This window comes from Macaca fascicularis, chromosome 3 (genome assembly GCF_037993035.2).
Source record: "Macaca fascicularis isolate 582-1 chromosome 3, T2T-MFA8v1.1".
Taxonomy (NCBI): domain Eukaryota; kingdom Metazoa; phylum Chordata; class Mammalia; order Primates; family Cercopithecidae; genus Macaca; species Macaca fascicularis.
Genome location: NC_088377.1, coordinates 117,788,686 through 117,813,344, shown reverse-complemented (window position 1 = coordinate 117,813,344; position 24,659 = coordinate 117,788,686). Strand labels below are relative to the sequence as shown.

Below are 24,659 nucleotides of genomic sequence, written 5' to 3'. Positions count from 1 at the left end.
GAAAACATGGCCTTCTCTTTTTCAACTATTCTTCATATTATCGTCATGTCAGCAGAATTCTTCACAGGGATCACAGTAAATGGGTTTCTTATCATTGTTAACTGTAATGAATTGATCAGACATAGAAAGCTAATGCCAATTCAAATCCTCTTAATGTGCATAGGGATGTCTCGATTGGGTCTGCAGATGGTGTTAATGGTACAAAGTTTTTTCTCTGTGTTCTTTCCACTCTTTTATGTCAAAAAAATTCATGGTGCAGCAATGATGTTCCTTTGGATGTTTTTTAGCTCTATCAGCCTCTGGTTTGCCACCTGCCTTTCGGTATTTTACTGCCTCAAGATTTCAGGCTTCACTCAGTCCTGTTTTCTTTGGTTGAAATTCAGGATGCCAAAGTTAATATCTTGGCTGCTTCTGGGAAGTCTTCTGGCCTCTGTGGGCATTGCATCTCTGTGTATCGAGGTAGATTACCCTAAAACTGAGGAAGAGGACGCCCTCAGAAACACCACACTTTATTTTGCACACAAAACAAAGATAAAGAAAATTAGTGAAGTGCTTCTTGTCAACTTGGCATTATTATTTCCTCTAGCCATATTTGTGATGTGCACTTCTATGTTACTCATCTCTCTTTACAAGCACAATCATCGGATGCAACATGGATCTCATGGCTTTAGAAACGCCAGCACAGAAGCCCATATAAATGCATTAAAAACAGTGATAACATTCTTCTGCTTCTTTATTTCTTATTTTGCTGCCTTCATGACAAATATGACATTTAGTTCACCTTACAGAAGTCACCAGTTCTTTATGCTGAAGGACATAATGGCAGCATATCCCTCTGGCCACTCAGTGATAATAATCTTGAGTAATTCTAAGTTCCAACAATCATTCAGAAGAATTTTCTGCCTCAAAAAGAAACTATGAAGAGGAAGAACAGTGTGAACTATTTCTTTCCTTGATATAGATTCAATGGACTTACTTGGGTTTTGTGTGCTGACTCTCCCTCTCTCTGGTAATTTTCTGCCAGTGTCTGATCCCCAAGACAAGTGAGGCACTCATTTTGATGTTGGATGGGTGGGATATGTCTTTTTTTCACGACTGACATACTTAAAACTATTGTGATGGTAATACATTTAAGTAACAATACTTGCACTGGAGTATAGTTACATTTTAGAAATTAAAAATATACTAAGACTTCATTTGGCTGAGCAAGGTAATTCTTTTAATCTCTCTACCCAAGTCATCGGGAAGCACCTGGTTTAAACAAGAGAAAGTATCTTGATTTAGTTCAAGAATTGAAACAATAAAATAATTTGGCTTTAGGGACATTTAAGTATTTTTCAAAGAGATTCAAATTTTATGTTGAAACTGTCTGTCATAGCATGTCCTCAGCAATACTGGTTATGGTCTTATATTGCTTTTGATTTCAGATTGGAAGATGATAAGATGCAAATTGAGTTGGCATGCCTATGCATACGTAAACACAATCCAAAGTCTCAATTATTTTACAAAACGGAAATCTTTTCCAGCTCTCAGGAGTACTAAACCCACTCCCAGAGAGAATGTGGAGGAGGTTGCTGATAGCCGGATCCCAGGGAACAAATGTTCAACACCAGGTATCTTAACTTCTTTCCAACTGAGAATTTTGCCTGGAGTATGGCAGCATCAAATGCCTTGAAGGTCTAAAGTAAAACAGATCCCTGTTTACTCTTGAAATCTTTTGCTAGATTTGAATTGATTCTGCTCTTTAAGGATCTCGAATAGTCTTACTTTAGGAAAGAAAAATATGTTTTGCAATATCTGACATCACTTAGGATATCTGTTTAAATCTACAAAATCCACGCCGGATGCAGTGGCTCATGCCTGTAATCCCAGCACTTTGGGAGGCCAAGGTGGGTGGATAACTCGAACCCAGGAGTTTGAAACCAGCCTGGGCAACATGGCAAAAACCCATCTCTACAAAAAAATACAAAAACTAGCCAGACATCGTGGCGCATGCCTGTAATCCCAGTTGCTTGGGGGCTGAGGTGACGGAATTGCTTGATCCCAGGAGGTGGAGGTTGGAGTGAGCTGAGATTGCGCTACTGAACTCTAGCCTGGGTGACAGAGCAAGACCCTGTCAAATAAGTAAGTAAATAAATCTATAAAATCCTTATTGGCTCTTGAAGATAAAAGATACATTTTAGTATTTTAATTGTAAATAAATTGCTATTAAAGTAAATTAAAAGTTGCTGGGATGAGGGAAAAAACTAAATATGTGTAGGAATATGTGCAATGATTTGCTACCAGATAAAAACAAATTAGAATCTTTATTAGTATTTCCCTGACTATACTCTGAGGGAGAGGTTCTCAAAGTTGACCAGACATCGGAATCCCCTGGAAGGCTTGTTAAAACACAGATTACTGGGCCCCACCTCCAAAATTTCTGACTCAGCAGGTTTGAGATAGGACCTAAGCATTAGCATTTCTTATAAGTTTCCAATGATTCTCATGCTCTTGGTCACACTTTGAGAACTGATTTAGAGTCGCTGTACTACAGAGATTAAGAACCTGGCCTCAGGCCAAACTGGATGGGTTTGCCTCTTGACCCAGCTGCTTATTAGATGTATAATCTTGGGCAAGATGTTAGACTATCTTTCTCCATTTTTTCATCTGTAAAATGAGATAATAAAAGTAACTACTCCCAAAGATTGCTGTGAGATTTTGTTGGCAAGCGTAAAATACCTAGAACAGTACCTGGTCCACAGCAAAGATCAGTTAAGACCAAATATTGCTTTAAGTCAATAAAAATGTTCAATTGCCACTATCAGGAAGGCATGAATATTATTTCTTAAACTTTTCTAGTGTTTGAAATTGGGCAAATAAAACTAAAATTCTACATCAGTACTTGAGAAAAAGAGGTGAAGTCTACTTCAGTTTAGAATGGTAAATAGGGTTAGTATTGGATGAGTCATAAAAGGGAATAAATGAGTATTTTGGAATGCTGTAAAAAGCAACAGGCTAAATAAGGTGGTGAAACAGGAATTATAAACTGCTGGAGGATGACAAATAGACAATAAGCATCTTAGGGTGGGAGTGGAGGAAGGGACCAAGAGGCTGAAAGGTGAGGTAAAAGAGAGGAGAGAAGGCAATATTGACCATTTTGCCTGGGTCCTTTGGAAAAGCTGCTGATGGTGGGATCCACACTGGTCTCAGCTGTGGTGCACTGTGGTGTACATGGTGCATGATGGATGCTTGACCTGGTAAGTAAATATGGAACAAGATAATTCCTTCTTTGAAGTGTCACTCCCCCTTAGTCAAGGGAGCATATTTTAATCCGTATGACTGGAACATAGATAACTGAGGAAGGAGGTGTCTAACCATAATAAATTTAAGAGGCTCCTTAGAAAAAAGGGGGGGAAAACACAAATTAACAAGCAAGCTTTGAACATCAGAAGCACTGACACAGACAACCTCAAACTTGAAAGGCGGCCAAATTTACTATAGGCACAATATGATAACATCATACATTATTAGGTGTATTTTACTCATGCATAGCCCTCCTTTGTAAACAAATCTACCATATATTGATCTCTATTTCTGAAAGTGATCAAAAGGCCCACTTCCCTACAGCAATCACTGATCTTCTGTTTAGAAATACATACTCTAAAATGTATTGAGCTTCTGTGGTGCAATAAGCATGACTGTCCTAAAATGACATTGAGAGCTCGCCTTTGGTGGCCTGGACACTGAGAAAACCAGAACTTGGGGCTGTAAGGCTGATTTCAAACTCAACCTATCACTGAATTGTTAGCCATTTCCCTTGAAAAAGAGGAATGCAACTTCACACAGGTTCCCAAAGTCACCAGGTACCAATAGACAACTTTTCCAAACAACACCTCCACAAACAGCTGGTATCCAAACTCAGTAAAGATGGTGCCCAGATAACCTGTTAGTCAGTCTGTTCTGCCCATCTTCTCCCATTGATAAAATTGCTCTCAGGCTTGCTTTGTGATAAAGGAGAATGACAAGAGGAGGAATTCTTACCACCCAAAATATTCACTCACCATGTGTCCAACAGAGCGTCCTGGGCCTGGTCATTTACCCAGGGGATATTAAAAGGATTGAACCACACAAATGCATTTATTTTTTTCCTCATCTTTTGTTGTAAATTTGTTACCCATGAAAGTCTATTCCCTATCCCATACTGTGTGACATGTCAGATGGTGGCCACAAAGTGGCTGCTTTGCACAGCTGTTTCAAGGATAAACTCAGGCATGTCTAATCTCCAGTGTCCAGTCTTAAAGCACCTCACCTTCCCAAAGGGTGCCAGCTCATTTCCACTGCCAGTTCTCTTATTATGCTGATATGTGAATACGGCTTTATGAATCTGAATTTATGTAAATATGTTATTTTATTATCCTCTCACCTTTCTTTTGCTTCAATTCTTACCTAGTTGTGTTGATTATTTCCAGTTTGGAAATCCTCTTTGGTAGAGAAAGCGACAAAATAGGAATTAGACTGTTTAGCTACATTATGGCATTAGTTGATATTATTTATTCTTCCCAAGTAAAGAAAGTCTCTTTTTTTTTTCTTTTTCTGAACATTATTTAAAGCCTATTTTACTTCTTTTTCAACTTATAGAAAAAAGTTGCAATTATCTGTTATATGAAAAAATCTAAGAAATATTTGGAGACATTCTCAAGCTTCAGAGACCTTCCTCTCACTAATTTCTCATGGGAGTAACTGTCAGGACAAATCACTTGGCATTTAGCACCTTATCTCATGATGTATTCTTATAGGTTTATATCTTTTCTAGCCAATTACTTATAATTTACTTAAAATCTGAAGTCATAATCTATTTTTGTACCCCAAACAACTAACAATAGTGAACTAAACGTAAGTAGGTATTTGTATATATGCTTTTGATAAAGAAACATATGTATCTCTATGCAAAAAACAATGAGGCATAAATCAGATAGCATAAAGATAGGTTAATTCTATTTCCAAAACTATAAGAGATTTAGTCAATTCAAGTTTACTGATGTTTTCATTAGAAAAAAAAAACCACACCTTAAAATTGAACGTCAGGGAAAATAATACAGAAAAAATGTATTTTGGCTTCTCAGTTTATAAAGTAGGACAAAATTATAAGTAATGCACTGCCACCTGGTGGCAAACATTCGCTTTAAATAACATGAACAGTTAAAGGAAAGACTCCAGCCATTATGGATCTTTGTCTAGGAAATTTTATATTCCGTTAGAAAAATATTAGAAGAGAAATTAATACCCATATCTTAGAAGATTTTGGACCAGAGAAGAGTAAATAACTAGCCCAAATCAAATAAACTGTAAAGAAAAAAAGTCAAAATTATTTATGGGATTTATGAGATAATTGGAAACTTGAATTGTGGATATTCAATAATACCAATGAATTGATGTTCATTTTTTTAGATGTCATAATGGTGCTTATGTTTTAAAAATAAAGGTGTTCTTATCTTTTGGGGATAACATGCTAATATAATTACTGATAAAATATTGTGATGCTTCAAAACAATATGGGAAGGGAGAAAAGTTGGAGATATATTTGAGGCAAGTGTGTGAAACAGGATTAGCCATAAAAGGTAATTTTTTAAACTGGATGATGGTTACATGGGGGATTCATTACCAATGTCTACTTTTGTATTTATTTGAAGTTTTCTATTTTAAAAATTTTGTTTTAACTTACCAAGAGATATGTATCTATGGAGTGTAGGATTTGATTAACAAAAAGAAGGAGGAATTTTCCCCATAAATTATGTAGCAGAGGCTGAGCATGGCAGCTCACACCTGTAATCCCACCGATTTGGGAGGCCAAGGTGAGAGGATTTCTTGAAGCCAGGTGTTTGAGACCAGCCTGGGTGACAGAGCATGACTGTGTTTCTGAAAAAAAGAAAAAGGAAACAAAAAGAAAATTATGTTACAGAAATCTGTAGGTTGAGCCATAGATTACAAAGAACTTGTAATCTTTGTTTGTTTTAAGAAATGTCCTTTGAAGAAATTAAGTCAACCTTCTTAAGCCCCAGGTGAAAACTGCCTCTCAGAATCATGTAATATATCAAATATCAAACTCATATAGCTTTATAAAGCCGATAACTAAACAGTTACGAAAGGTGAGTTGTCAAGACTTACTTAGTAAAACTGAATTGGAGTTCAGTTATTCATATGCTGTCTTTCTGCATATTTATTGAGTATTGAGCTTGTTGTGCTGATTTTCAACCTTTGGAAATAAAAGCGTGAGATTTATTGCTTTGTTGCTAGGTTTTAGGCAACAACCAGAGGCCCTAGTTTTACTTTTCTTTTTCTACTCTGACTTGAGTCTGGTAGAAAATTAATTCGGTTTCTTAGCAACCCAGATGAGCAAAACTTAAATGTACTTTGGCTTCTTTTGTAAAGCAAAGGATAATGTTTCCCTTAAAAACTGTTACTCTCTCTTGGCTTTACAGAAAAGATTTGCTGAGATATATTACTCTAAAACTTTTATGAAAAGCAATCTTTCAAATGGTAAGTGAAGTAACTGGTTTTCTAATGAATGCTCCTGCCTTTTGTTTTTAGTTTGAATTCTTCTTGTTTGTCAAACTGACTAGCTCTTTTGAGCCTATATGTTTTATATGTTAAGGTATATAAGATGAATTCACTTATGAGAAAAGCAATTCATTTATCCATGATATAATAAATAAATAAGAAATTATGAAAAGTATATTAAGAAAGAGAAAGCCCTGCTAAAAGACAGTGTTGAATTTCCCTTCATACAAGTTTACAAATGTGCATGAATTTGTGGTCTAAAAAGTTTACCGTGATCACGATAGCAGATTATATTACTTTTTTTATATTGACAATTTATTAAGTTATCAAGTGTACCTGTATCTATTTATTTACCTGTCTATATCTACCTATCTACCTCCCAAATTTAATGTTATAAAATTAAACTCAAATATGTAAGCAAAGGAACTTTAAATTTGCATATATTTACTAACTAAAGAAATGTATTTATTTTTCTATTAGCAAATTTAAAAGCAGATAACAAAAATATTTAGTGACTTTCCTGGAGAAAATATTTGAGGAAGAAATTCAAATGAATGTGTTTTGTATTGTCACTATTACGGTGAAGTTTTTCATTATTTAGAAAAAAAATATTTTTAGATGTTTGGGTTTTACATCCAGTTTTCAAAAGGTGAATATAATTTTCACAATTTGGCAAACATAGTTGTTATGATTGAAATATATAAAATTTGCATTTTTGTAAGGTTGAAAATGGTTGAATAGCAATTTCACACAACTCAATCTAAAATATGCAGAATTATGCATAGAGTTTGTAGAGACAGAAATCCTTCTTAATGATTTTATAATCTAATTAGGAGTTTACATAAATAAATTATCCAGGTACAAGTCAAAATGAAGATTTGAATTCATTGTTGTATTCAGAAAAAGAAAACATAAATACTGATACAGAGATTTGAAAATGCTTTGATTGGAGGCAGCGTTTAAACTTATCCTTGAGGTATAAATATACCATCTTAGGTGTAGAATAAATCTGCTTATTGAATGCAGATAAAGTCATTCTTTTATTTTCAATGAAACATCTTGGACAACATATAGCTTTTTAAAAGCAACATTTACTATTAAATCTTTAAATAAGAATATTACTAATTTATTTTTTCCTTAATTTTTCATATATTTCATAACTTTCTATTTCTCTAATCTTTAGTTTTTTCCATATAAAATGAAAACTATGGTGCACTATTCCATTACAGTCTTCAATTATTCAACTAGACCTCCAGTTGATTTATTTCTGCTTAGGAACTACAAAGACATATGTGATTTTGTGATTTATATATAATAGAAGCTTAATTTTACATACATATTATTCAAAAGGATAATATATGATAATAAATATGTAATATAAGGACAAAATAAGGTATCATACAGAAGTGAAATAAATGTATTCTCTTTTAAAATGTGGCATAGTACATTGAGGCCTTGAATGTACTTGCTTCACTTCAGAACACAATGCAACAAGCTCAGAAACAGAGACGACAATCAAAACCACAATAAGATACCATCTCACACCAGTTAGAATGGCTATCATTAACAAGTCAGGAAACAACAGATGCTGGAGAGGTTGTGGAAAAATAGGAACACTTTTACACTGTTGGTGGGGGTGTAAATTAGTTCAACCATTGTGGAAGACCGTGTGGCGATTCCTCAAGGGTCTAGAACTAGAAATATCATTTGACCCAGTGATCCCATTTCTGGTTATATACCCGAAGGATTATAAATCGTGCTACTATAAAGACACATACACATATACGTTTATTATGGCACTATTCACGATAGCAAAGACTTGGAACTAACCCAAAAGTCCATCAATGATAGACTGGATTAAGAAAATGTGGCACATATACACCACGAAATACTATGCAGCCATAAAAAAAAGGATGAGTTCATATCCTTTGCAGGGACATGGATGAAGCTGGAAACCATCGTTCTCAGCAAATCATCACAAGGACAGAAAACCAAACACTACGTGTTCTCACTCATAGGTCGGAGTTTAACAATGAGAACACATGGACACAGGGCGGGGAACATCACACACTGGGGCCTGTCAGGGGGTGGGAGGCTGGGGGAGGGATAGCATTAGGAGAAATACCTAATGTAAATATCGAGTTGATGGGTGCAGCACACCAACATGGCACATGTATACCTATGTAACAAACTTGCACATTGTGAACATGTACCCCAGAACTTAAAGTAAAAATAAAAAGAAACAGAGATGACTACTGCACTGAAAAACTACAGCAATTCCAAATTTGTCAGGTTATCATGGGAAAGTCTACAATGTTGTATGACAAGTTTAAGAACATGTTTTTGGTGGTGAAGGAGATTCCATGATCACACAAAGTGCTGAATAAATCTCTTGCTGAACAAAGACAACATGAGGAAGCAAATAAAACCAAAGATTAAGGGAAGAAAGGGCCAAACAAAAGCTAGAAAAGGGCTGGGTGTGGTGTCTCACTCCTGTAATTCCAGCACTTTGGGAAGCCGAGACGGGCGGATCATGAGGTCAAGAGATCGAGACCATCCTGGCCAACATGTTGAAACCCCGTCTCTACTAAAAATACAAAAAATTAACTGGGCGTGGTGGCGGACACCTGTAGTCCCAGCTACTCGGGAGGCTGAGGCAGGAGAATCGCTTGAACCCAGGAGGCGGAGGTTGCAGTGAGCTGAGATCGTGCCACTGCACCACTCCAGCCTGGTGACAGAATGAGACTCCACCTAAAAAAAAAAAAAGGTCTAGAAAAGGAACAGATACAAGGACTCTAAGTGGAGGATCTGATGCTCGAGACAGTAATTAACCACAACATAATGGAGAGAGCAATGAAGAAAGCACACAACCATGAGGCCAGCACTAAGAAAAAGCCATCCAGTGATGAGAGAGAGACGGAAATATCTCTGATGGATTCTACAAGGTTGACATACCTGGAACATAGAGAGCACTTGAGAAGTTTGTAAAGTTTTCATTTAACATATTTAGACTGCTGAAAGTTTTACAATTTTTATAAGCATAGGTTTTGATGTTGAAAACTTGTTTTGAGGGAAAAATCCCTACATGTTTGTTTAAAGGTAATTAAATTGTATCACTAACTGTTCCTGTGCAGTAGTAACAGCCACCTTATATAGTAAATGTGGGGCAGAATCCATTTAGAAAGTGTTAAACTGCATTTCCAGACATGGTTGTAGTGTATTTTTAATTAGTGCATGTATGTTAATGTATAATTGCTAGTAGAACAAAGTTATATTTTTTAAACTGTTACTTGTAGAAACCCTTCCAGTTTTCCCAGATACCATGGGTTTTGTGCATAGTTTATACAAATCTTTAATTTTCCAGACTGTCTTTTCAGTTTATGGGTTTTGTGGAATTTAAGCATTTTTATGTTAGATAAAATGTTACAAAAAGTACTCACTCTCTTCTTCTATCAAAAGTTAATTTTAATCTCAGTCTACATCATGCTACATTCTCCGGCTTCTTTGAAATAATGTGTGGTCTGTATGCCTTTTTGTATGACAACTATTTAAAGATAACCAACTGGCATGAACTGACTGAGAATTCTAAGTATAAAACTCATGTTAATTTTTGAGGGTCATTTAGTTTTGTGACAGGGCATTCGGTGAAGCCTTGTGACTTCCCTGCAGATAACAGGTTGAGTACATATAGGAATGAATCTGGCTTTAGGGCTCAGTCATTTGAGATCTCTTATTGGCAGCCACAAGTAACTAAAACTGAAAACTAAGCTTATTTTTGAGAAATGGCTCAAGTTTCTGGTTTTTTCTTTTTTTAAGTTGTACTCATTAAGGAAGTCATTAGAAAGCATTTCATTGGAAAAAAAAATCAATCCATGATGCTTATGTGGTAAATACAAGAAAATGCTATGTAAGGAAACTAATCTATTTGAAAACATGGTTATATTAGAAGAAAAATTTTATTTTCATTTCTATTTCATACACATGGAAGAATTGCAAAAATACAAGCATGAGTTGCTCCAATGTACTTTGAGAGTTTGTATATTGGCATGTATGGACTAAATCAGGGTGAAACCAATGTTAATACAAAATTTAAGGGTATGTTAACTAAAGCAGGGGCCCCCAACCCAAACCAGGCCACACAACAGGAGGTGAACGGTGGGCCAGAGAGCAAAGCTTCATCTGTATTTACAGTCACTCCCCATTGTTTACATTACCGTCTGAGCTCTGCCTCCTGTCAGATCAGTGGTGGTTTTAGAGTCTTACAGGAGCGTGAACCCTATTGTGAGCTGCACATGTGCTCCTTATGAGAATCAAATGCCTGATGATCTGTCACTGTCCCCCATCACCCCCAGAAGGGACAATCTGGTTGAAAGAAAACAAGCTCAAGGCTCCCACTAATTCTACATTATGGTGACTTGTATAATTATTTCATTACACATTGCAATGTAATAGCAATAGAAATAAAGTGCACAGTAAGTGTAATGCACTTGAATCAATCTGAAACCACCTCCCCATCCTTCTTCAGTCTGTGGAAAAGTTGTCTCCCATGAAATCACTCCCTGGTGCCAAAAAGATTGGGGACTGCTGAACTAAAGGATGATATTTCTAAGATATTTTGACTATTAAGTTGTTTAATACTTTTCAATAAGTAGTATATTTACCATGTTTTGAAACTATATGAATGTGGGAAAATGACTTAAGACTAACGTTCAGGTGTGACATTGTATGGTTTGACCCTCTAGGATAATTGTTTTTCTCTACAGATTATAATTTTTGAATTATTTCCATAATTAGGTTTTTGCTTTGGAACGATCTTACGATGGAACTAGGAATTACTGCTTTGAGAGAAACTGCGCGTATACTGGTCATTATCTGTTTCATCCTTAGTACAATTTTAACTTGTACAGATTTATTCTAATTAACCCATAAGGGTCAATGTGTAAACTTGTTTTGATTAATTATACTAAATATTGTTGCTAAGTATAGTTAACCTAATCTGCTATGAAACATTAGAATTTATTTCTTCCATCCTACTGTATGTTTTTACCCATTAACCAACTTGTTCTCATAGCCCCCTCTTACCCACCCACTCTTCCCAGTCTGTGATATTCATCATTCTATTCTCTATGTCCATGTGATCAAGTTTTTTTAACTCCCACATATGAGTGAGAACATACAGTGTTTGTCTTTCTGTGCCTGACTTATTTCGTTTAACATAATGACTTCTATCTCCATCCATGTTACTGCAAAAGACCAGGATTTTGTCCAGGCGCAGTGGCTCTGTAATCCCAGTACTTTGGGAGGCCAAGGCAGGTGGATCGCCTGAGGTCAGGACAAAAATAAGCCGGGCGTGGTGGGGGGCACCTGTAATCCCAGCTACTTGGGAGGCTGAGGCATGAGAATCACGTGAACCCGGGAGGCAGCGGTTGCAGTGAGCTGAGACCATGCCATTGCACTCCAGCCTGGGCAACAAGGCCAAAACTCCATCTCAAAACAAAACAAAACAAAACGAAAAACAGGATTTCATTCTTTATTTTATGGTTGACTGGTATTCTACTGTGTGTGTATATACCACATTTTTTTAATCCTGTGTTCAATTGGTGGATACAGCTGGATTTTATATCTTTGCTAATTTGCGAGTTTTTGTTTTTTTGTTTTTTTGTTTGTTTGTTTGTTTGTTTTTTGAGACAGGATCTTACTCTGTCACCCAGGCAGGATCATGATCCGGCAGTGGCATGATCATGGCTCACTGCAGCCCCAAACTCTCCAGACTCAGGAGATCTTCCTACCTCAGCCTCCCGAGTAGCTGGGATGACAGGCACATGCCACCAAGCCTGGCTAATGTAGAGACAGGGTCTCACCATGTTGCCCAGGATTGTCTCAAACTTCTTTTCTTTTGGAGTAGTATTCCACAGTAGGATTTCCGGATATTATGGTAGTTCTGTTTTTACTTTTTTGAGAAATCTCCATACTGTAGTGATTGTATTAATTTACATTCTCACCAACAGTGTATACATAGTTTCCTTTTTTCTGCACCCTTGCTAGCATATGTTACTTTTTGTCTTGGATAATAGCCATTCTAACTGTGGTGGTTTTGATTTGCATTTCTATGTGATAAGTGATTTAGAGCACTTTTTCATATATCTGTTGGTCTTTTGTATGCCTTCTCTTGAGAACTGTTTATTCTTGTGCTTTGTCCGCTTTTTACTAGGATTGTTTGGGGTTTTTGCTGTTGAGCTGTTTAAGTTCCTTGTATATGTTGGATATTAGTTCTCTGTTGGGTGATTAGTTGGCACATATTCTCTTCTATTCCACAGATTGTCCCATCACTCTGTTGTTTATTTTGCTGTGCAGAGTCTTTTAGTTGAACATAGTCTCATTTGTCTATTTTTGTTTTATTGGTTATGCTTTTGAGGTTTTAGCCATAAAATCTTTGCCTAAACCAATGTCCTGAGGAGCTTTCCCTATGTTTTTTTGGTAGTAGTTTTATAATTTCAGGTTTTATGTTAAAGTCTTTAATCCATCTTGAGTTGCTTTGTGTATATGGTGAGAAATAGGGTTCCAATTTCATTCTCCTGCATGTGGTTATTCAGTTATATAGTTATATGGTTATTTTTTTATATATATATATATATATATATATTTGGGATCTTTTTGCTCAGTATCATATTTTTATATCTATATTATATATATAATATTAATATTATATAAAATATTGTATAAAATATAATTAATATATTATATAATTTATTAAATAAATTTATATAAATTTATATAAATATTATATAAAATATTATATAAAATATTATATTATATATAAAATATAATATATTATATATAGTATATTATAAATATATAATATACTATATTATATATTTATAATATACTATATATATTATATATTATATAGTATATTATATATTATATTATATATATTATATATAATATTATATATATTATATATATTATATATATTATATATATTATATATAATATTATATATATTATATATATTTGGGATCTTTTTGCCCATATATATAACCTTATATATTATTATATACATAACCATATATTATACATATTATATATAAACAAATATATAATATATAACCATATATATAAAATAACCATATATATTATATATATGTAAAAAACCGTAAAAGATCCCAAATTGCCAAAGTAATACTGAACAAAAAGGACAAAGTTTTAAACATCACACTACCTATCTTCAAAACATATTACAAATCTAGAGTAATCCAAACAGCATGGTATTGGTATAAAAATTGATGCATATACCACAGGTACAGAATAGAGAATCCAGAAATAAATCCACATATTTACATTTAACTTATCTTCCTCAAAGCCACCAAGAACCTACATTGGGGAAGAAAAACCCTCTTCAATACATAGTTGAAAAACTGGATAACCACATGCAGAGTTTTTCTCTGCTATGTTTTAGAAACAATGAACACTGACTGATACACATGTCAAAGTCTTCAAAGCACATTAAGTTTAATCTTAAAGTGGAAGGTCTAATTAAGGGCAGGCTGTACTAAGGTTAGACATACCATCAACCAAATACACCAGTGGTCATTGACCTCTTAAACTTTCCAGTCTTGCACTGATCGTCACCTCCACAGCAAATATCTGACAAAATCTTTTCTTATCCAAGTGTAAAGACTCATTTTTTAGCCCAGCATCTTATTTTTTGTTATTTAGTTTTCCACAATATTTAGATGAGCATTTATGTGAATGACTGAATAGATTTGCACTGTGTCGTTATCTAAACATGAAAACGGGATCAGTAACTTTTGTTGGATTTGGGCTTACTATTGATAAACCCTCTAGAATATATAGTTTTAAGTATTGTCTATGCAGGTGATTGGCAATAGTTAGATGAATTTATGAGGAATGCTGCAGGAAGGGTCTCTGAATTCTCTGATTGTACTCAGGCCTCCTTGATCCCACAATTAAAATATTAGCATAAGCATGGTATTGTCATTTTTGCTTAAATTTTATTCTCATTTTTTTATGTCAAATTATATTGTCTTGGAGATAGCAAGGATGAGCAATAATCCTCCATTTAAGTCTCCATAAAATTATAAATCTAATACTGCAAAACCAACTAAAATGTATTTCATTTGCATTGGACTTTTCCTACCACCATTCCAAGGATTAGTGTCATGTTCATGCTGAAGAAAATAAAATAATTTGCAGTTACTTATTGATTTCTCATCATTTATGTCATGTTGTCCTGAGGCTGGATCTAAACTTTGAGTTCCTAATCATTGCTCAGATTGTGTGGCCTCATAAGATTGTGTATAATGAGTAAACAAGCATGTGTACACTTGTTAACTTGACGAGTTTCTGTATGTCACACTTTAAGCCTTTTTAAAAATAAAGTGCTGGGCTATGCTTGGTGGCTCATGCCTATAATCTAAGCACTTTGGGAGGCTGAGGCAGGAGGTTCGCTGGAACCCAGAAGTTCGAAATCAGCCTGGGAAACATAGAGACCTCATCTCTTTTAAAAAATTTAAGAAATAGTAATTATACGAAAAAAAAATTTTTTTAAGTGCTGGTCTTTTTTGTTAATGTTAAACATTTACCAGAGTCACTTGCACACAGATATTTCTTCAACTTAAAAAAAAGCTACCAGTCAAAATTCCATGAACATGTTGATTGCTTTAATATGTTAATATACTGATGGATAATATGCTGATATCTATTAATATATTTTACTCATGTTATCCTATTAACTAAAACTATTGGTGAGCAAAATTTGAGCACTAAGAGAGTAGAAATGTACTTTTGGATGATATTAAAATATGACAGTAAAAGCAAACAAACAATGAAAATGACATTAAATTATATTTGACCAGAACTCACAAAGGCAGTTAGGAAATCCAAGTGTCTAGAGATGATGGCTGTGTAAGAACCTAGATAATCTTCATATAGAAAAGGCAAAGATTTCTACAATGTTGCTGAGTTTACTGATGGTGCTGGGAACTTTGCTGGCCATCTGAGAACTGCCAAGGAAGGCTCTTGCCTCTTCAAGTGTTTTTGAGAAGGGAAGGTTTTATTAAGTCGTCACCTCCACAGAGTACCTTCCAATTGTCATGAGAGCTTTGTGTAACACATGAGAAAATAGGCTTCACTTGCACCAGCATGATTTCCATAGAGTCATGAAGAACCCGACAACTGTTATTCTTCTAGGGGCAGAGAACTGAACCTCTGTCTCATTCTGTCTCTGAGGAAGCCACAGTGATAAAGAGATTGAGATTAAAGCAAGAACAGAAAATGTCTTTGTAACTGAAAGGATACATATGTTATCCTGGGACCACGTGGCTATCACAGCTACCACAATATGTGAATTTGTTAGAGTTTCATGAATATTTATGCTATTCCTTTCCCGGACATTCAGAAAATACTTGGGAGTTGCAAAGATCCATGCCTAGGTTTGTTTAGCAGTAAAATAAAACCTTGACTTGAATTCCTGCAGTCTTTTCTTTTAGCGTAGTCTGTTTTCTCAAATACCCAGAAGCTGGTGGGAGAAGAAACTTGAATTCCAAGGTTTTAATCATTAGATCATTTTAGATAGAAACTCAGAACCTCTATTTTTGAGCACCAATTTGTAGATGTTGGAGATTTGTTTTAAATAATCTCTGGAGCTCCTTGACCTGTCTAGAAGAAGAATGGATAAGGCATAAGGATTGAGAAAAATTTACTTTTGAAAATTTTACTTTTTTCTTTGACAATGTCTAATCCTGCCCTTTGGGAAGGATAAAGCTCTGTAAAAGCACAGGGCCACCTCCTGTTTTCTGAACCCTTTCTATGGATGGGGATGAATCTATGTATTCCACTTATCAGAGTAGGTTTACCCTCATGGATTACATTTGAGGTCCCACATCTGAGTGGTTGACATACTGTGCCAATATAGCTAGCCTAAGTGTCACTGTATTAGCACTGGCTTGTTTAATAAGTTATCAGCTGGTGGAAGGACCTAGGAGACTGTATATATAAGCTGAGAGAGAGGCATCAGTGATATAGGGATCTATGCCAACTGTTCATTCAGCCTACTTTTGTCTTTCGCATTTTCTCTTGCCCTAAATCATATTGCATCCATTATTGGATAGATGATTGCTGTGACCTTTCGGTCTTATGACTTGGTAGGTCTAATAGCACTTCAGCTCAAGCTGGACAACTCTGGATTTATACTTACTTGACATGCCTTTCTCACTAAGCTTAATAATTTCTAGGTTTCATTTAATGACTTTCACTTTAACATTTAGATGACATTGTAGGGTGGTTAATTGGCTTAGTTTCAATATTGTTGTGTCTCAGGGACTAAGGAGGCCAGAAGAGGAAGAGAGAGAGGGAAATGACCTGTCGGTGGAGCAGTCAGAACACACACAACATTTATCAATTAAGTTTACTGTCTTATGTGGATGTGCTCATGCTGCCCTAAAACAATTACAATAGTAACATAAAAGATCACTGATCACAGACCATCATAACAGACATAATAATAATAAACCAGTTTAAAATGCTGTACAGATCATTAAAATTTGACCTAGGACACAAAATGAGAGCATGCTGTTGGAAAAATGGTGCAGATAGACTTGCTTGAGGTAGGTTAGCCACAAAATTTTAACACAATGGAAATGCAATATCTATGAAGCACAATAAATTACAGAACGATAACATGAGTTATGTCTGTATATAGAAAGAGAATTAATTTGATTGTGTTTATCTTAAATTCTGTGACCTTAATGGACTCACTTCTTAATTTTAGGAGGTTTCTAAAATAGATTTGTTTGGATTTCTATGTAGACAGTCATGTCTGTTGTAAGTAGGGACTGTTCTATTTTTTCCATCCTGATCTGTATGTCCTTTAATTATTTTCTTGTCTTATTGCACAGTGTACAACTTCCAGCACTGTTTTGCATAAGGGTGATAAAAGCAGATATAGTTCCCTTATTCTTGATTTAGAGAGAAACCATTCAGTTTTCACCACTAAATATGATGTTATTATAGCTATGTCCTACATAACACTTTGGTCACTGATGGACTGCATATATGAGAGTGGTCCCACAAGACTATAATGGGGGTGAAAAAAATCATATTGCCAACTGATGTCTTGGCCATGATAATGTTGTAGCACAATGCATTACTTACATGTTTGTGGGATTACTGCTGTAAACAATCCTACTGTACTCCCAGTGTGGTATAAAAGCAAACAACTATGCATTTTACATGCATTTACTACATTTTACTAAAATTTTTGTCATTATTTTATTTTATTTTATTTTGGAATGGAGTCTTGCTCTGTTGCCCAGGCTGGAGTGCAGTGGTGCAATCTCAGCTCACTGCAACCTCTGCCTCCTGGGTTCAAGTGATTCTTGTGTCTCAGCCTCACAAGTAGCTGAAATTACAGGTGTGCGGCACCATGCTTGGCCAATTTTTTATGTTTTTGGCAGAGATGGGGTTTCACCATTTTGGTCAGGCTTTTCTTGAACTCCTGACTGCAAATGATCTGCCTACCTCAGCCTTCCAAAGTACTGAGATTGAAGGTGTGAGCCACTGTGCCTGGCCTTTGTCATTATTTTAGAGTGTACTCCTTTTACTTATAAAAATGTTAACTCCTAAACAGTCTCAGGCAAGTCCATCAAGAGGTGTTCCAGAAGAAAGCATTGCTACCATAGGAGACGACATCTTCATGCATGCTCTTACCCGTGAAGACCTTTCAATGGGAAAAGACACGGAGGTAGAAGACTGATATCAATGATCTTGATACTAGGTAGACTTAGGCTGTTGTATTTGTGTCTTAGTTTTTAATAACAAATTTTAAAAGTAAATAATAAAAATAAAAAATTTCACAAGTAGAAAAGTGTTTGTAGAACAAAGATATACAAAAAGATAATCTTTTGTACAGTTTCATAATATTTGTGTTTTAAGTTGTGTTATTACAAAGTAGAATCAAATTATTATTAAAAATTAAAGTTTATAAAGTAAAAGTTATAGTAAGCTACAGTTAATTTATTGTTGAAGAAAGAAAAATGTTTTAATGAATTCAGTGTAGCCTAAGTGTACAGTGTTTATAAAGTCTACAGTATCATACAGTAATGTCCTAGGCCTTCATATTCACTCACCACTCACTCACTCACTCACCCAGGCAACTTCCAGTCCTGTAAGCTCCATTTATGGTAAATGCCCTATACAGGTGTACCATTTACAAAATCTTTTATTTTATATTTTTTACGTGCATTTTATGTATTTAGATATGCTTAGATACATAAATACCATAGTTGGTGAGTGTTACCAAACTGTTACCATAAATGTAACACTTACTGTGTTATAGTAGCCTACAGTATTCAGTACAGTAATATGCTGTACAGGTTTGTCACCTAAGAGGGATGAGCTATTCCATATAACCTAGGTGTATAGTGGCTGCTATATATACCATCTAGATCTGTGTAAGTACACTCTAGGACATTCGCACAATGGCAAATCACTTGACAGAACATTTCTCAGAATGTATCCACATCATTAAACAACACATGACTGTCTAATGTTAGCTTTTTGTAGATGCTTTTTCTCAAGTCGATAAAGTTTCCTCTATTCCCGCTTTATAGAGAGCTTTTATCATGAATGGATATCTAAATGTGTTAAATGTTTATTATGCATCAACTGATATAATGTAACTTTCCTTCTTTTGTTTGTTAACGTGGTGGATTATTTTGATTGACTTTGTGAGATTTAATCAGGCTTGTTTTTCTAGAAACAATCCCTCGCTGGACATGGGTAAATTTTGAAAAATATACTGTAGAAGTCCATTTGTTAAGTAAGTTATACATATCTTTATATATATATGTATATATGTGTGTGTGTGTATATATATATGCACACTCTCCTGGTTTTAGTATCAGTGTAATAATAGCTTCAAAAAAAATAAATTGGGAAATGTTCTTTTTCTGTTTTCTGGAAAAGATAGTGTAGAATTGGTGTTAACTTTTTTTAAAACATGTTAGAATTCTCTAGTGAAACCATCTAAACCTAGATATTTCTTTTTTGGTAGTTTTAAAATTATGAATTCTATTTTCTTAATGGTTATAGAGTTATTCACATGATCTATTCCTGCGTGGTGAGTGGAGTTAGTTTGTGTTGCAGCAGGAACACTGCATTTTGTCCATTTTGTCTAAGTTGTCTAATTTATGTGTGTGGAGTGGTTTGAAATATTCCTTGATTGTCCTTTGTAATGTGTGATGTCTGTAGTGATATCGCCTGTTTCATTATGATATTTAAAATTTGTCTTTTCCTTTTAATTTCTGCTTGAGTCTGCTAAATTTTATTAATCTTTTAACAGAGCTATCTCTTTGTTTCATTGAGAAAAACTATTGTTTTTCTCTTTTAAATGTGTTTTCTGTTCTTATCTTCATTAATCCCCACCCTCTACTTGCTTTCAGTTTATTCTGCTCTTCTTTTTCTAGGTTCCTGAAGTGGAAATCTATTGCTCACTCGAGACTTTTCCTCTTTACTAATGCATGCATTTATTGCTATAAGTTTCCTTCTCAGTACTTTGATATGTCACAGTTTCATGTTTATCCAGTTCAACATATTTTTTAAATTTTTCCTTGAGACCTCTTCTTTGACCAATAGATTATTTAGAAGTGTGTTTTTAAATTTCCAAGTGTTTGGGAATTTTCATATCTTTCTTATGCTGATTTCCAATTGGATTCCCTACAATGATTTCTGGTTTTCACCTGCTCTGGTTGATTACTGTCTCTTTTAAATTTGCTGTGGTGAGTTTTAGGGCCTAGGATAGCTCTATCTTGCCATGTGTTTTGTCAGCATTCGAAAAAATACGTGTGTATTCTGCCGTTGTGTGGAATATTCTGTAAATGCCAAATCGATTCTTTTGGTTAATGGCATTTTGAGTTGTTTTATATTCTTGCTGATTTTTTCCCTCTTTTTAAAAATATGAAATGCTTCACAAAATTTTGTGTAATCTATATGCAGGTGCCGTGTTAATCTTGTCTGCATCATTCTAATTTTAGAAAGTGCTGCCAAAGCCAACACTCCTTGCTGATTTTCTGTCTAGTTCTATCAATTATTGAAAAAGGCATGAGGAAATTTCTAACTATAATTGTGGATTCATCTATATCTCCTTTCAGTTCGGGCAGTTTTCTTTTTTAAAAAAAAATCAAAAAAATTATTTAATTAAGCATAAAGTTACTTTCACATTTATCTACAACCACAGTGAATGCAGTTCTTGGCATGCAGACACAGCTTTTAGAATTTAAAGCCTCCCCACCTGCGAGATTACATATATAAAACTTCCACTATTGTTTCTATAATAGTGGATTAGTTCCCGAAATTAAAAGTTATACGATCTAGAATATACTAAAATGGAAATGATTTACTCATAGACTTGTGTTTAAATCATCTTTATTTACAAAATACTATCCTAAGAACTATAATTCCATTAAACTTCAATTTCAGAAAAGTGTAATCATGTAAGTAACAGCAGTTACTTAAACTGAAAATGAGATCAGTCTAAATTACTTTTGAAGAGAGCAAAAATATTGTCAGGTTTCTTGCTGTGGTTCTGGATGTTCAGTAGCAGGCTTCTTTGAAGGCAGAATCAACCTGAAGGGAACTCGCTTCTACCTTCAGAATGTGGGGTTGGGGTAAAATCCAGGTCTTGGGTGAAGGTAAGGAGGAAAACCCTTCGGTGGATAGATGTTTCTCATTGCAAATGGAGCACGTGGTGGACCTGGGAAATCCCTTGGTGGATAGTAACCTCGAGAACCTCCAAACATGGTTCCTGGAGGAGGTGGGGGGAAAGGAGGTCCTCTTCTCATGAACGGGCCCCTTGTATTCACTGGAAACAATGGACCTCTGATTGGAGCTAGAGGTGGAGGAACAAAGCTGGTACCAGTTGCTTCATTTTCAGCAGCGAGAGATGAATCAGACACATTTAAATTACCAGGATCATCTTTGGCATCATTTCTACTGAATTCCATTTCTGAAGGCATTGACCCATCCATTTTATCCAAAGAAGGCATATTAACACTTCTGAGTTCTGCTGGCCCAGACAGTCTATCAGAATTAGAATAAAATCTGCCTTTCCTTTGTGGAGGAGGAGCTGAATCAGGATATGATTGTCCTGGTGGAGGAAACATCATCCTACGGTCCTGTTCCCACGGAGATGACAGGGACCCAGTGTCAGAAGGAGCCCTGTGAGGATCGGTTAACGTATCACAGCTTGTTTCTCCTCTTTCATTGGTAATCTGATGGTCCAGAGGATTCCCTGGGCCTCTTGGGCCTCTTCCTCCTCCCCCAGGAGGCACAGGTGAGAGTCTGAGTGGACCTTCCAACAAAGTTTTAGGAGAGAGAAAAGCTCTCGTTTCAGATGAAGGCTGACCCAATGGTGAGGGACCATATGGGGAATGCTCTCTGCCAAATGCTGTTTTTGAAACATCAGGTGCACGAGGATCTTTTTCTAAAAGTTCAAATTTAAACTCTTTTTCAGTTAATTTTTGTCTGTTGTGAGCATTTTCTTTCCTTAAATCATTGAGGTTTCTTTCAGCAGTCTGGGCTGCCAACCAATTATGATGTCCTTTTTTCTCGTAGGAAGCAACCAGCCTTTGATAAAAATTAATAGTTCTCTCCAATTCTTCTTCAAGATCTTTGGCTAGCTTTCTATAGGTCTCCATTCCTTCAGTGGTATGGCTGATCTTTTTTTCCACTTTAGAAAGTTTCTCTTCTTCCTGTATCCGGTAATTTTCCTCTACTGTCAATTTCCTGTGGAGTTTCATTTCATTTTCTTGATATAATTCAGTCATTATTTTAAGTTTCTGTTGAAGCTTCTGATTCTCACTTTCAAAATACATGTTTTCTGACTGCAAAGATACGTGCTGAGTTTGAAGATTTTTAATACGCTCTGTAAGCTCTTCCTTTGTTTTGTCAACTTCAGATAACTGAATAATAATGTAGTTTCTTTCTCCTTCTGAGGTTTTTAAAGAAACATTTAACTTAGCAGCATGAATCAGTTTCTTCAAAGCTCCTTTTGGAGGATCATCTGAGTAAGCACCATTTTCCAATTCGCCGTTCACTTCTAATTCCAAGTTATCATCATCTGTTATGTCCTCTCCAAGCACAGCAGCCGGATCTTTCATCTTTAGCAAGCATCCAGTCAGAGTCTTGATGTGATTTTCTTTATCATTTAGAACTTGTTCTGCGTGTACTTTGGAGTCTTCAAATGTTATTTTCTGTTTATTAAGTTCACTCACTTGTTCTTTCCATACTTCAGCTTCTTGCAAAAGCTGCTTCTGGCTTTCCTGAAGTTGAGAATTTTCATTCAAAGCATCTTTTGTTGCTATCTCCTGTCGTTCTTCATTCATGTTAAATATCTTGCAGATGATTTTGGCTTCAGCTATTTGTGATTTGAGGGATTTTGACTCATCTTCTAGAGACTGTATCCTTTGTGAAATATCTGCCATCAATTCTTCTTGCTGAGAGTGTTTAGATTTCTCTTCTTTGAACTCTTTTTCCAGACAGAGGATTTCATCCTCAAGTTCAGAATTGGACCTGTTGAGCTTTTCACAGGCTGCCTCCAAACTTCGTGCTTCTGCTGCCGCCTTCTCAAAGCTGGCATCCTCTAAAGATGACTCTATTTCATAGCCTTCATACTCTTTTTGAATAAGGCTAAATTTTTCAAGTAGTTTACATTTTTCTTCAATTAGTCCAGAAAGCGTTGCAGCAAGTTTTTGTTCTCTTCCCACATAAAGCCGACTCCTAACTGACCTAAAACTTCTCCACAAAAAAAGGAGAACAGCAAAAAATCCAACAACAGCTGCACATACCACCAAGTCCCATGGAAAACCATAAGGATTCGAGTCTGGTCTCCTACTTTCAGGCAGTGCTGCCACAAGGCTGCGTAGCTCCTCCAGGACCAGCCCCAAATAGGGCTGAGGGGTAGCGCCTGGCTCCTTCATAGAGCCAAGGCTGCTCTGGGGTCACCGCAGTAACGCTGGCTACAACAAGCGGTGGAGAACACGCAGCCTTGGTTCTGGAACCCGAATCCGCACGCGGCAACCAAGCGGAGCGGACCACTGCGGAGCCAGCTGCAGGGGGAATTGGGGGACGCGGGCACTCCACAGGCCTCACAGCCCCATGCTGCCCCTCCCACCCCGCCAGCCCCTTGTTACACTTTACATCCTGAGACAGCGCAGGTCAGAGCCCCACCCACCTTGGTTCTGGCAATTTTCACATCACATATTTTGAAGCTCTGCTGTTTGGTGAATACACTTTTAAAATTGCTGTCTTCTTCATGGATTAAACTTTTGATCATTATATAATCTCTCTGTTTCTGGTAATTTTCTTTGCTTTGGCTAATATACATACAGGCACTCTTGCTTTCCTTGCATTAATGTTTGTGTAATATATCTTTTTTCATCCTTTTAATTTGGCCTGCCCTATATGGGTAAATTTCAAGTGAGTTTCTTGCACACAGCATACAAGAAACATATAAGAAAGGGTCATACTTTTAAATACCCTCTTCTATTATCTGTCTCTTGGTAAACCATTCGTAATTCACCTAATTATGGATATTTTAGTCCTTAAGCCTGACATTTTTTGTTTTCTGTATCAATTCTTGTTTCTCTGCTTATTTTTCATGACTTCCTGTGGGTTGTTTGAATATTTGTTTTAGAATTCCATTTTGTTATTCATAGTATTTATAGTGTATCTTCTTTTTTATAGTTTTTTTGGTTGCATTTTATAGCTTAGTATATATTCCTTTATATATACACTATCACACTAAATTGGTGTCATCTGTATTCCAGTTTGAGTGAAGTATAACAACCCTCTGTCATATTATGTCTCTTTACCTCTCAAATTTGTAGTATAATTGTCTTACATACATTTAGAATAACACTAGACAATGCTATGATTTTTGCTTGAAACATCAAACATAATTTAGGAAATTAGAATCTATGAAAATAAAGTGAGCATTTTAGAGCTGCCAGAAAGAAATCTAACACAACCTGTTTTGTCTTTCATTTTTTTCTTTCTTTCCTTTATATTGATCATAGATATTATAATGCCCTATCTATTAA

General features: G+C 35.6%; 2 protein-coding genes and 1 non-coding gene across 4 annotated transcripts in view; 1 reads left to right on the top strand and 2 right to left on the bottom strand.

Moving 5' to 3' along the window:
• The window catches only part of C3H7orf78 (chromosome 3 C7orf78 homolog), an 86,473-nt gene that overhangs the window by 7,074 nt on the left and 54,740 nt on the right, over nt 1–24,659 (top strand). The window contains exon 1 of one of the 2 annotated variants that reach the window (XM_045388879.2): nt 6,406–6,519. The exons of the other annotated variant lie outside the window; for it this stretch is intronic. Within the exon in view, the coding sequence (XP_045244814.1) occupies nt 6,517–6,519 (3 nt within the window). The 5' untranslated portion in view covers nt 6,406–6,516. Of the gene's footprint in view, nt 1–6,405; nt 6,520–24,659 lie in introns of those variants that run through there. 2 annotated transcript variants of the gene reach the window in all.
• LOC123572587 (U6 spliceosomal RNA) lies at nt 20,512–20,614 on the bottom strand. The gene has a single exon (XR_006697155.2). It is a non-coding gene; the product is annotated as a U6 spliceosomal RNA (small nuclear RNA).
• LOC102119200 (cTAGE family member 8) lies at nt 20,977–23,577 on the bottom strand. The gene has a single exon (XM_015447687.4). The coding sequence runs from the start codon at nt 23,535–23,537 to the stop codon at nt 21,210–21,212; it is 2,328 nt and encodes a 775-aa protein (XP_015303173.4). The 5' UTR covers nt 23,538–23,577; the 3' UTR covers nt 20,977–21,209.